This window comes from Notothenia coriiceps, unplaced genomic scaffold (genome assembly GCF_000735185.1).
Source record: "Notothenia coriiceps isolate Sejong01 unplaced genomic scaffold, NC01 NC01_scaffold00019000, whole genome shotgun sequence".
Lineage (NCBI taxonomy): Eukaryota > Metazoa > Chordata > Actinopteri > Perciformes > Nototheniidae > Notothenia > Notothenia coriiceps.
The window spans coordinates 1909293-1922779 of NW_011351701.1; the positions used below are offsets into that span (position 1 = coordinate 1909293).

At 38.5% G+C, this 13487-nt stretch overlaps 1 protein-coding gene across 1 annotated transcript; it reads right to left on the minus strand.

Annotated features, from left to right (window-relative positions):
- Positions 1-5478: 5478 nt before the first annotated feature.
- snx16 (sorting nexin 16) lies at positions 5479-13487 on the minus strand. The gene is made up of 6 exons (XM_010778361.1): positions 13464-13487; positions 12973-13121; positions 12777-12846; positions 10552-10688; positions 10183-10311; positions 5479-8206 (listed from the first exon to the last, which is right to left on the minus strand). The coding sequence occupies exons 1-6, from the start codon at positions 13485-13487 to the stop codon at positions 8089-8091; spliced, it is 627 nt and encodes a 208-aa protein (XP_010776663.1). The 3' UTR covers positions 5479-8088.

Here is a 13487-nt window from a genome sequence, read left to right on the forward strand (position 1 = left end):
CCTCAAGCAAGTTTTATCATTAGAGGACATTTCTGACTATGGGTTTATGAGGAAAGAATGCCATTCAATGGTGATCCAGAGGTACAGAGACTTGTTTCTTCACAATTACTATATTTTCTAAAACAGATACATTTTTTAAATGTGGTTTTCTAATAAGGGATAACCATAGGAGGACAGCAGCCTTGCTTTATTACTTTGATCAAGGCAAGTCATTCTAAATAAAGTGTTTTTACGACGGAGAAAAGATACATGTACTATTTCTCTTCGTCTCTGGTCCCTGCATCACGTCTCCGTCGTAAAAACACTTTATTTAGAATGACTTGCCTTGATCAAAGTAATNCAAATCCTGCATTAACATTTTTAATCGTAATTCTTAGGCAAGGTTAAGCATAAATGTAGTAAAAAAAAAAAACCTGCAAGTTGCTCTTTAATTGCCGTAGATTTTGTCAGTCTCACAACGGTATTGGGACGTTTATTCATCGCGATATATCGATACATCCCTAGAAAACAGTGAGTCAGGAGGCATGCTTTTCCTATGATATCCTCCCCTGTGTCTCTAAGGTAGCTGAGAAAGGGGTGTCAAAAGTAATCACCAAACATTTAGACAAAGGTTTCGCTCCATTCCACCCAATGCAGTTTGGTTTTCGTGCTCACCACTCCACTGAGACAGCTAACTGTGTCTTTGTGGAAAAGGTTAAATGTATGTTGGACACGAGCCCATACTGTATGTAGGTGCTGTCTTCCTTGATCTCAGTAAGGCTTTTGACACTGTTGACCACCAAGTGCTCCTTACAAAGCTGACGTATTTCAATTTTTCGGCTGATTCAATACAGTGTGTTAAGTCTTACTTATCGAACAGAAAACAGTGTGTTTTGGTCAACGGTGCCAAATCCCCCATTCTTGGACCATTACTGTTTTCTCTGTACATTAATGACTTGCCTAATGTATGTCCTGAATTGAATGTGCAAATGTATGCCGATGATGTGGTCATCTTTGTACACGGGAGAAATACTGAAATGATCTCATCCTGTCTCTCAAAGGTACAACACTGGCAAGGTTCAACACTGGCTGAACAACATTTGCTTACAGTATAAAAAAAACAGTATGCATCATGTTCAGTAGACGACCAGTCAAAATCGAAGGATCCAATGTGTTTCTAAACGGAGCAGAAATAGAACTAGTCCCCCACTTCAAGTATCTTGGAACAGTAGCTTTTGTCAAGAGCAAAAGCTAATGGGGATCCTTAATAAACATAAACATCTTGGAGTCATAATGGACTCGAACTTGACTTTTATGAAACATTTTAAGAAAGTATCCAATACCATTCAATACAACTTGCAACATTTTAAACAAATTAGACCTTTCTTAACTGTCAATGCTGCAAAGTCATACCTCCACTGTATGATTCTATCCCACATTGAATACTGTTTGACAAACTGGTCGTTTGCTTGTGCCACAAACCTGAAACCAATAGAACAGCTGTACAAGAGAGCTATCAAGGTATTTGACAGAAAGCCAAATTCATACCACCACTGTACCATCCTTGAAAAACACAATTTCCTGAGTTTTGACCATTTTAAGTCTTTTAAAAGTATGTGTTTTTTTTGATAAATGTTTATATGAACTGGCCCCCTCTCCCTTAGGGGAATTCATCCACAAAAAACACACTGGACGCTGCACTAGGTCAGAAACCAGAGGAGACTGTGAAGTCCACCATAGATGGACCACTTTTGAACAAAATGTACTTTCCATTTGCTCATTGTGGAATAGCCTCCCAACTGAGATACGGGATTGTCCCACTCTCAATAGTTTAAAGGTCAACTCAGAGAATGGTTGAGAAACAACCAGACGTGCAATCACCACTAAATGCACTTTAACACAGGGGTATCCCTCTTGCACTTTATGCATCTCTTGTATCATCTCTTGCACTTAATATGTCATTGCTGCTATAGTGTACTGCCATGTGGTAAATACTTGTGTGTACTGCTCTTGCTCTTTTGCATATCATGTATTTATTTGTTGCTATGTTTACAAATGTCATGTTCTTATATGTTGTATGTCAGGGACTACGGATGGAAAGGAGCTCAAAGCTCAAATCTGGCATATTTACACTTGAAGCATTATTTCTCTAAAGTGTTCATTAATGTGCATTGTCCCTATTCAAATAAACGATTAAAGGAAATGATATGTCAACATGTCTGACATAGGATTCAACCTATTTCACACAGTTTTCTGCCCTCTAGCAGGCTCTTTAAACATGTTTACTCACCTCTGAAGAGCACTATACTTGCTTGCCCAGGCAATTCCCTTGGTTACCTAAAATAAGAAATTTGGTCCTAGCACCAGGTTTTCCCTATACCTAATGTTCACCCCTCAGGCATTTGAAATCTGCAATGTCAGAGGGGTGAACATTCAGAAGATTCCTGGTTGTTTTTAATTCAGTGCATTTTTTTTGTCAGCTGGGAACAATGGTAGGACAACAATTTTAACATCTGTTTAGTCGTAGTTGCACTTTAACAGATACATTCTTCTAAAACGTTTCCTCAATAAATTCTTTACAACCTTATAGTAAACTAACAACCCCTAACTTACATTAAGTAACACATTTTTGGAATATGTCATATTATATTCAATGCAGTTCATGAAAAATGGGTGATTTGGATTACTTTCAATTATTTTCCGTGAATATTACCTTTTACTTTTAAGGACAGTAAATAGATTTTTTTATTTATACCAAATCTATGACCAATGTAGTCTGTTCTGCTCCCTAAGGCTTGACCATTGTTCTATAAGCTCTATTTAAAAAAAGGTTAATTATTGAGAAAGAAGCTGAATCATGGAGGAAAAGGAGAGTAGATGAACATTGTCAATTGTAATGGCATTTTCACAGAGATCCTTAAATGTGTTTGGAAACTCATTTCTGGAAAGAATCTGCCCCAGAGCTGGGCGCCCTAACGCTATCATAAGATCAAAAATATGAGGTTGTTTCGCTAATGCATTCATCTCAGTCTTTGTGACAAGCATCAGTAATCCCAGCTGATGACAGGACTGCAGCCAGCACCAACCAGCCTCTCAGCATTTTTGGACACAATTCAGCACCCAAGGCTAGTCTTATGATTAGCACTGTCAAATATCTCTGTTCTGACACTGTAAAATCTATTTTCTGATTATACACAACTGAATAGGATAACAAGGATGATTTTCTTAAAAAGGTCAGGAGGGAAGTTTATAGCTTGGGGGTTCAATTGAGAAGCTGTGGTCATAATACTTTTGGATACTGCATGATAAAAAAACTGATATCTGCTGTATCAAGTCACTTGATTAATATTAGTTCCAAACTGGTAAACAACTTATTAAGAGTTTATGACTTTTTGTTAAATCTTACTCTTTACGGAGACACAACAGGCGTGGCATAAGATTTGATGTGTTCATGAAATGGCAAATTGCAGGGCTGGTGTTAAAGTGAGAAATCTAACTTTGTGTAAATCCAATTTTCCCATTTCGACCTTATTGGACAAATAGCCTTCACCCATTCATTACATTTTTTTAACATTGAAATGTATCTCATTTACAATACAAGTCAATAAAGTCTTAATATTTTAAGAAAAAAATCTACCTGCCCTATACAGAAGTGTCATTAGTCTACTGATTGGGTAGTATGCCCTTCAGATATATAACTAAGAACAATGATTGGCGCCATATGTCTCTGGATGAGACAACGTTAAGTGAAGTGGATGTGCGCCGCTGGGCTGGCACCAGGAAGCAAATAATTTGCTACTGCAGTGTGGGAAAACGGCAAAACCCGCACAAAATCTGCTAAATGCAACAGTGTCTTTGTGGGAGGTAGGGAATCTAAAGGGAGAACAGATGATAACGCATGTACAGCAGAGGCCAAGTCATCATTAGATATGGCTTTTTACCATCCAATTACTTTTCTGGCAAAAACAACGTGCCCATGGGGGCCATTTCATGCTGAGACTCCACAGATTCATCTTCTCCGAGTGTCGTTACTTGTGGCTAGCCATATTAAAAAAGAACATTGCCATGAACTGTCAGTAGAAGCCAATGACGCAGGTTCATCTGTCAGCACTGTTTCTTCTTCTCTCTTTGCTGCAGACTTTGCACTGTAATACTTGGATCAGAAAAGTCGTTCCTGAATACCAGTCACACTGTGTCATACACTAATAAATGTTGGCTTGCTAAAACATGTTACCTGGTCTGTATATTGTGCTAGAGTTAATGGTCTGCAGAGGACGAGGGTGAGTTGAGAAGCACCACAGTCTGGAAGAAAAGCAGTAGCTCCTCAGTAGATTGGTACCATTTATGTTTTAGGAGCTTTTAATCACACGCAGCAAATCACTCCAGTCCTGTGGTGCGCAACATGCCAGCTTGTTTCTAGTCTAGTAGTTAGAGCTTTTGGAAAAAGGCCAGGGATGTTACCATGGAACTTTAGCCGGTTAGCTTTAACCCGCTGTGGATGCCAACAGTGGTCGTTTCTCTAATCAAAGAGAAGATACAGAAGTGATAAACTCCACGGGAAACTTGGTCTCGAACACTATGGGGGCCCACCTTTTTTATAGCCTTCCCTGTGGTTGTCTGCTAGCCACATGTCTTCGGTTGTTGAATGTCTCTCTCCCAATGTCTTCCGCTTTGCACCTTTGATGCCAGCATTCTGTTGGTGCTGGATCCATATCATAAACACTGAGGTTATTGGGGTAGCGGCATCTCTGAAGTTGTGCCAACTAAAACAGTACAGTTCTGTAGCTTCATCTGTACAAACATTAACAGTTTTCTCTGAAGATAAGTCCGCTGTGAGTGATATGGAATCAGGATCAGAGAAATGTGGTCTTAAGGAGGGGCAGGGGAGGAATTTGTAGCTGCAATGGAACATGGTTGTTGTAAAACATTATGTAAACATGGTATTGTTTACTCTGGTGCGGATTACGAACGTGCTTGTGGAATGAAATAAAACAATTGTCATGAGCAGTCTGATTTCCACTGTTAAGCGATTTTTGGGTCTTTGTAAATTTTTTTGGGTCAAGAAAAACACATATTTTGCATTTACACCTCAAGGTTGGAGCAACGTACAGTATTCGATAGTATTTTGTTGTGAATCTGCAATAAATATAATAATGTTTCCATGTCCCATTACCCGAATTCTCCCCGAATTTCGTAGAAACCACCGAACACGGCCAAAAGCACAACATATTTCTTAGCTATAAAATACATTTGGATTCTGCTTTCTTGGTCTTCCATCACACATCTGAAAGGCAATAAAAAACAGAAGATCCAATGGAACTACCTGTGAAAAGCTAGACACCTTGTAAAATCATACCCCTGAATCATATAAGCTGTGTTCTTGTTCGTGTTCTTCAAGTATTTACTGATTAGGCAGAATAGCCCCCTCTCCAGGGAATCTATTAAAGTAGTATTTTTGGAGTTATAGTTGAAAATAAACTACATTAATAAAGCAAGATGTTCATAAGTCATAAGAATTTATTACATTTCGAGATCATCACACTTTTAAAATAGGACATACTGCAACTGTAAGCCCATATCATCTTAGCACTTATTCGAACAGACCCAATTTCACCCAAGCAAAAACTACTGATACCATCTCCTTTAAATGTGAACAATTATACATGTGAACTCAATAGATCATTCCACATTTAATTTAGTGAATAAACATTTATTTCTGATAAACATCTCTGCTATAGCATGGGCTACAGTATCTAAAGTATTCATTTCAGACCAGATTTCTACGTGAATTGTCCCTTTAAAATCCAGGACATTAATAGTGATACCAAAGACTTTGGGTGCATATGTGAACTTCATATGAATTAATGCAATATTAAAAAACCATGTCTGTTCAGTCTATTCCAAACAACGACATACACAAGTGTCAATTAAAACATGATCTCCTTCAGAGGAACAACTTGAATTTCCTAACAACATCTCATGTTTTACACAAACCTATTCAAACACATAAAAAAAAACATTAAGTGAAAGATGTTCAAGGCACTTAGAATTACACGTGAAGGGAATTAACCCGAACAAAACCCCATATACATAAATGAAATTAACACATAAGATCCAGTTGTGAATCGAGACAGATTCAGTGGTTGAAAAGGCACGTTTCCGTCGCAAACAAATGAAGGAGTAAAAAAAACATATCCTAGCAAACATGAGGGGTTGCCATTCATCCATAAAGTGCATAATTTGACCTATTCATAGGCCTCGTTTCAGACCATTTTACAACAGCTGTAGTAATTATACACTTCATTAACTCAAACCCGCAGCTGGTCATTACACACAGCCACATGTGAAACCATTGCCCCTTCTCAAGTGTTCAATATGGCTTTTGAGTATGAGGTTTAATTCTGATAACACGCTGATCACAACCAGCCATTCCTGAAAAGTGGTATAATGGTTCCTCATCCCATTTTCATTTTTGGCCTTGATCTCTAGAATCCAAGCCCGAGTTGTAAAAACGAATGTTTTTTGAACTCCTTTGTCTGTCAGGTCATAACCTGGATTTGTTTCAGGTAAATGAACACCACAAGCGGGGCTTTCTTTCTGCATTCCTTGACTGAAGCAGAGGTTCATCCTAAAATAAATAGACGATCGTGTTCCTAAAAGGACAGTTCACCCAAACCACTCCTCCGGGTATCTTGCAATGTATATTTTTGTTTTTATCTGCAGAGATTTTGAGGTAGCTTGCCCTTTCTGCTTCAACCAAAATATAATGGAGGTTAGCTACTCAGGATGTTACCCTGGAAGGCGTTGTTAAGGCGTTATTATTTTAAAGATGGTGGGTCCACTAAAGACAGTCATACCTCTTGATTGACTGTGGATTTCTGTTTTTTATATGCAATTTTCCAATACTTTGAGCACCAAACAACCATCAGTTCAAATAAACTGTATCAAGAAGATTGAAAAACCCTTTTCGTAAAATGGGTGAACTGATCCTTTTATATAGCTGCTTTACAATATCTAGTTAGACCTTGAGGAAACTGATACAATTCCAGGCTCAGTCTACACTTCCTTAACAGGCAAGGTGCCAGAAGAGGTTAAGTGTTGTAAATATTATGGACTCTTTTTACATTAGCATAATCAATGTCGAAAAGCAAACTGATGCATGATTGTGTACATTACTTAAAAAGCAACAATGGGCCACGTTTCCTTGGTTTCTCTCTCTCTCTCTCTCAGTAGAGTACATTACATCTTTTGTAGTCTCTCGCAGGACTAAACTTTATAAAAAATCCACCATGGCACTAGAACATTAAGGGAATCTCTACTTTTAGATGCAAATCAGAAGTGAAAGCAGTGAGGCTTCTCAAGGTCAGTCTATAGCCTCAATGAGAGTCAATGGCAGTACAAAGCAATGACATAATGTATTTGAATCAGAATCCATCCTCTGTGATACCCACCTGGTTACCAATGTGCATCCTGAGACTTCTCATTTATCCAGACTTTTTATTATTCTGTAGCCACATGGGGGTGTTGTTTCTCTTATTTGAAGAGGGCCACTTGTCACAAGGAGGGAGCCATAAGGCAATGCACATCTGCAGAATCACGTGAGAAGATTCTACGATTGTCACAATTGTGAAAGTCTTCAAGTTATCTTCTTTTTTTTTGGCCAAGAAGCCAAACTTTGGCTTTGTGACCACAGGATCCGATTGATCCAATTGGACTGACGCAGTTCATGGTTCAAAAGTGAACAAGGAGTACTAAGTTGAAAGCAGCCATGTAGTTCCAGATAAAGTTTATATTTTGTATAATTTGCACAATCTTTTCGGAATGAAGTCATGTGTATGGGAAGATAGAATGACCCGTAGGTGGAATTATAATTGAAGCTGAAGCAGCTGTTGTATATACAAATGGTTCCCTTTCAAACATATACACAGATAAAGGCTGCGCCAGATCCAGCTCTAAGAATAGAAGGTAAAACAGAGCCTTCAATTTGGAAGGGGAAATTGGTTTGTGGGAAGAAAAACACAAAAACAGGTGTGGAATAGCTCTAAAACATTAGAAAGGTGGAGTGTTCTGGAGGAGGACATGAGTGAAAAAAGAGAACCTGGGTTTTTGTTATTGTTCCAGCTTCTGGTGGTAAAGCTGAGTGACTTGGATGATCGGAGGGGATGTGCTGAGTGACGGACCACACCAACATGCAGACGATCGCATCGGCTCGACCTCACACCTGCCACTAGAGAGAGGGAAATCACAGGAGAGGAAATCAATCAGCGTTTGACTCGAATCAAAATAAACTGATAGTAAGAAAACTGAGAGAACCAAAGAGGAAATGTACAGCAGAGGAGAGTTGTTAATGTAGCCCGACTTGTGGGCCATCCTTGTGGGAGAAGACTTAATAGAGTAGGGACATTATTTATGCTACAACACTAGTAAGGATCTGTTACATGGCCAATTAAAACACAGCAGACAGATTTTGCTTCTGACTCTCCCATCTCACAATTCAAATTATTATTTAAGATCCAAATCTTTATTGTCATATAAAACGAAGTTTGTTGAGAATAAATACCAACCGACACTGTTTTGGCAAGATTTAGTTCTTACAGTATTTCTGCATGTCAAAACTGAAAAAATATGTAAGGAGGAAGAAAGAAGACCCACAACCCATAGTTCCCAGGGACTGACATCACCACGTGAAAGAGAGGCGCTGACAGCATGTATTAGTAACATAGGATGCAAGGGAGCAGCCACAAGGTTTACACAGCACAGAACACTGCAGAACAATAAATACACACCACGTTGGGGGCTAATCATTTTCAGGACTATCAATTCAAAAAGTAAACTTGTTAATTTCTCCAATTTAAGAATGTATTTTGTAGCCTGAAGCCCTATCCTTTTAATCTCTGGAGTTGAAACAACTTTCTTTTAAGTTTGTTTCACTAAAGTTTTTCTGATTTCCACTGAAAGTGAACTGACCCCAACCTTAATAAGCATCCTGTCTGCAAGCACATAAAAGATGGGTTTGTATTTTTTTTCAAGTAAAACCTAATACGATACTCAAATGTCATAATGTACTGCCAATATGGACAGCACATACAGCATGTGAGGATTGTAAAGCAACACGTGAAAATAATAGAAGGAGACTGAGAGAAGGTATGTAGTGGAAGCCTGCTGAGCTATTCAAAATACCTCACATGTTATGAGGCTCTGTTTTCAGATAGGGGCGGCACAGCTGTGAAATGTGAGGGCAAAAAAAACACAAAAAAGGGAAAGGGAAAAATCAAATGAACAGTTGATGAAAATGATTATCCGTTTACAGACTTCCATGAAATTGATTGAAGGACAAATAAGATAATCATGTGACCACTCAGGGATGAAGGCGGTCATTTGACCCTGAAACTCCTTTAATTAAAACTCAGGGTTATTCATTCCTTTACATTACCCAACATTATATCCAGCAAATAGGATCAAATTCTGAAAATGAAAACTGATATCTTGCCCCGATGTGGATAGGGAGATGCTAATCTATTGACTGTACTCTCAGTGGGTAATAAAAAGACATAGATAAAATATAGAATACACTTGATGATGTCTCTGTACTGTCTGAAGTGATTTCTTTCTGGTAAGGACAAATAAATCAATAGAGTGTAAAAAAAAGAGTCTAGAAGCTGGGGGGAACTGATTAATCAAAGGAAATTAAATTAGTTTTAGCAGTTTATTTTTGGGTTGTTGTTTTACTTATTTGAATAACCATAATACGTAAGAAACAATCTCTTCCTATGTAACTGTATTGATAAAGAACAGACCCTCCATCTGTCTCACATTAGTTACTTCCAGTTTTTAATTGTGACAAATCCCTTTACTTCCCTAAAAGGCAACTGACTAATGGAAGAGTGGAGTTTCATTAGAAGCAGGAAGAAAAACAAGTGGAATTCCCCAGAAAATAATTAACAAACATTAGTGAAACATCAGTGCATTTGTAAAGCATAGGAAATAATAAACCTGAAACCTCACGTTGTTACGCAGAAAACAAAGTCAAAGCTTTTCCAAAACAGCTACATTTGTTGGGTCAAAAGGCAGGAATGAGCCTTGAAACTATTGATGTAGCCTTCCGACCTCCTAACCTTTCCCTTGCCGTCTGAACTGCTTGCTGTTGTTGCTTTTTGAAGTGTGTTTGGTTTCTTTATTTGTGTGGTGTTTGCGTTTTTTTACCCCGAGTCGTCAGGCACATCCTGATCCGCCTCTACAGCAGACGACTCCACATCTGGATCTGCGTCTGCGCTGCTCTCACTGCCCTGAGCTGACAGACCACATAGAGACCCTGGGCTCACACACTCACCACTGGGACAGACATACACACACACACACACACACACACACACACACACACACAACCAGGTGGTTCTTATTGACTTGGATTAAATGCTATTTCGGAACATGTGTGGACCTCTATTACTACTGTCTACTAAGAAGAAACACATGCTGTGAACCAGATGTGACTTTCTCGTCTGTAATTTGTTACATGTGTGTCCAACCCTTATTCCCATTGCATTTATTTATGTGTGTGTGTTGTGCACTGACTTGACGTGCTTCTCCAGTAGCAGGATGGCTTGCTCCCTTTCACCCAGTCTCCTCTTCAGGGAGGCGATCTCCTTCTGTTTTTCCTGCAGCTCTTTCTGGAGACGGTAATTACTTTCCTCCAGAGTCTCGCAGAACGCCTGGAAAAAGAAGCAGCGACAGAGAAAAAAAAGAATTGAAAATATTTGCTGACGGTGGGAATAAAAAAAAGGGACAAACTCTGACAGACGAGATAACAATTCTTGATACTGTACATTAATCTCAAGACATGCGTTAAAACTATTTATAAACAGATTTCAACATGCGTGTTTAAGCCTTTGACTGGGATGTGCAGGTGAAATGAAGAGGGTTATTTTATTTGACAACTGAGTGAGGTTTACGGCCTGATTTAATGAGCTCGACATTAAGCTACTTTATTTTCTTGTCCAATTAAGTACTGCGTATCAATTGAAATGCTAAAATACGGTGCCCATGCGATACGTGAGGTTTGTCAGTAACCTGAAAACGATACCACATTTTATCTTGAGCACAAATATTTGCATGCATACAAAATGGTCAGTCTTAAAGCACACAGAGTAATAAAGACATTAAGTTTAAAACAATAACAGCAGCAGAAAGAACAGCAAATATAAAATAAAATATATATCTATAAAAACAGATGCATATAAAAATGTCATGGCAAACGTCTCCAGTTTTTTATTATCAGATGCATCAAAATGTAGGATCTGACTCCCTCCAACAAGGCTGATTAAGTATAGAAAAAGATCATAAAAAACAATTTGAGCAATCAATTAAAAATAAAAGCTACTACACTGGCATATATTTAGACATCAATAAAATACAAAATAAAGTTATTTATATTTGCGGTAATGACGTTATATTTATTATTTGTTTTATGGTAGACAGTCATGTTGTAATATGTATATTTGCGGCATTTACTATCTCCTAAAAATTGCTGTCTACATGACATTTATATTATATTTTAGCATACAGTAAAAAATAATAAGGTGGTATAGTGAATCCGTGGTGCACATGCAAAGTTTCAGAATATCCTGGAGTCCATATTATAATAATACGTTTATTTATTGAACCTCCAATGGCTGCAGAGGAAGAGCCGCTGTCTTGCAGCATTGGTCAGAGTGTCCGTGTGGCGTCTCTGAGCCTTAAGGGCACAATGGTGTTGAGTACAGTAAGTAAACAGATATGTGTCCGTCTGGTCCAGGTCGGAGAGGTCCGTGTGGGCAAATTGTGTCCAGTGTTTCAAGGAAAGAAGGAGCTGATGAGAGGAAAGAGATCGAAGCACTTCCTGATGCTGGAAGTAAGTGCTACAGCACTGCAGTTGTTTAGGACTTGTTTTAGGACAGGGAAACAAACAGCTGTCTCCTTGAAACTTGGGCTGCCTTGAAGGGGTTAATCCTTTTAAGATATCTGCACATATCTGCCATGGGAATTTATTCTCAAACCGGGCATAGAATGTCTTTGGTTAATCTTGGAGGGATGCAGACATTACCTCAGTCTTATAGGATTTGCACGGACTTCCACGTTAACAACAGGTTTTTGCAGTGAGAGTACAGAATAATAAATGAAGCTCTACAGGAGCTCTCAGCACCTCAAAACACCAGACCGGTGCAACGTATTATTTTTCACACGCAGCTACCTTTCTTTCTTCCCAAGCTTCCAAGTTAATGTGTTTTTTTATTTGTCTGACAGCAAGGTGGAGTTATTGTAATCTCATATATAAATAATTCTGACTATTATGCCTTCAAATTCAAATAGGCGAAAATGCTAAATACTTGCCTGTGAGTATTTGCATCCAAACTATTTATACTCGCAGCGATGTGAACGTGTGACAGTTTCAATATTTGTTCCATAAAAGGTTCAGAAATGAATGCAATGGCAGAGGACCAGCTGCCTGGATAATTTTGACCCAGAGAAGAGAATGATGTTGTTTTTCTGCAATATTTTTAAGACTATTATTAAGAACATATTAACATACCGATTAATCCCATGTTAAAAAATAACTAGCGTGTAAAGGCTTTAAGCTTTAAAAAAAGCATTCTCTATACTTCCTGCATGGACCAAACTCATTCAGTTCTCAAGCTACTGTATTCATTATTAATCTCTAGCTTTTCTAAAATGCCAAGAATCTTTTCTAAAAGGCCTTGAAGTAGCATGGATAGCAGCACAGACACACATTAGCACACATTCACATGTATTTGCACACTTACTCTGCTTTCCTCGAGGCTATCGAAAGGCCCAGGTGGGTCATCCAGACACAGAAACTCTCTCACTGCCTGGCTGTGAAGAAGAACGGATAACAGAAATAAATACTTAAAAGTAGGAGTTGTTGATTATTGGGGCGACTCAAAAAGGCTGAATGATTCCATTTAAACATAAGAATTGCAGCGTGATCATGTGACATACGAGTTGGCAATGTCCTTGTGTGCAACCAGGTTTTGCAAAAAGGCCTGTAGTCCTAGCTGTCTGTCTTCCAGGAAGTCTGTGTCATAGTTGTCTTTGAACCACCGCTTGGGAGGCAGCGAGAGGCGGAAACCTGGAAACATATCCTTAAGCTAAAACAGAAACAAACAAAGAGAGAGGAATTAGTATCACATGACCTCTACAATATTGTTCCAGCAGGATAGTTTGAAAAACATTCAGTGTTTGAGACAATATGAGGTTATTGATATGCATTGACGTGATGCAGGGACCAGAGACGAAGAGAAATAGTACATGTATCTTTTCTCCGTCGTAAAAACACTATTTATTTAGAATGACTTGCCTTGATCAAAGTAATAAAGCAAGGCTGCTGTCCTCCTATGGTTATCCCTTATTAGAAAACCACATTTAAAAAATGTAGCATAATATGTCCTGTTTTAGAAAATACAGTAATTGTGAAGTACAAGTGTCTGTACCTCTGGATCACCATTGAATGGCAT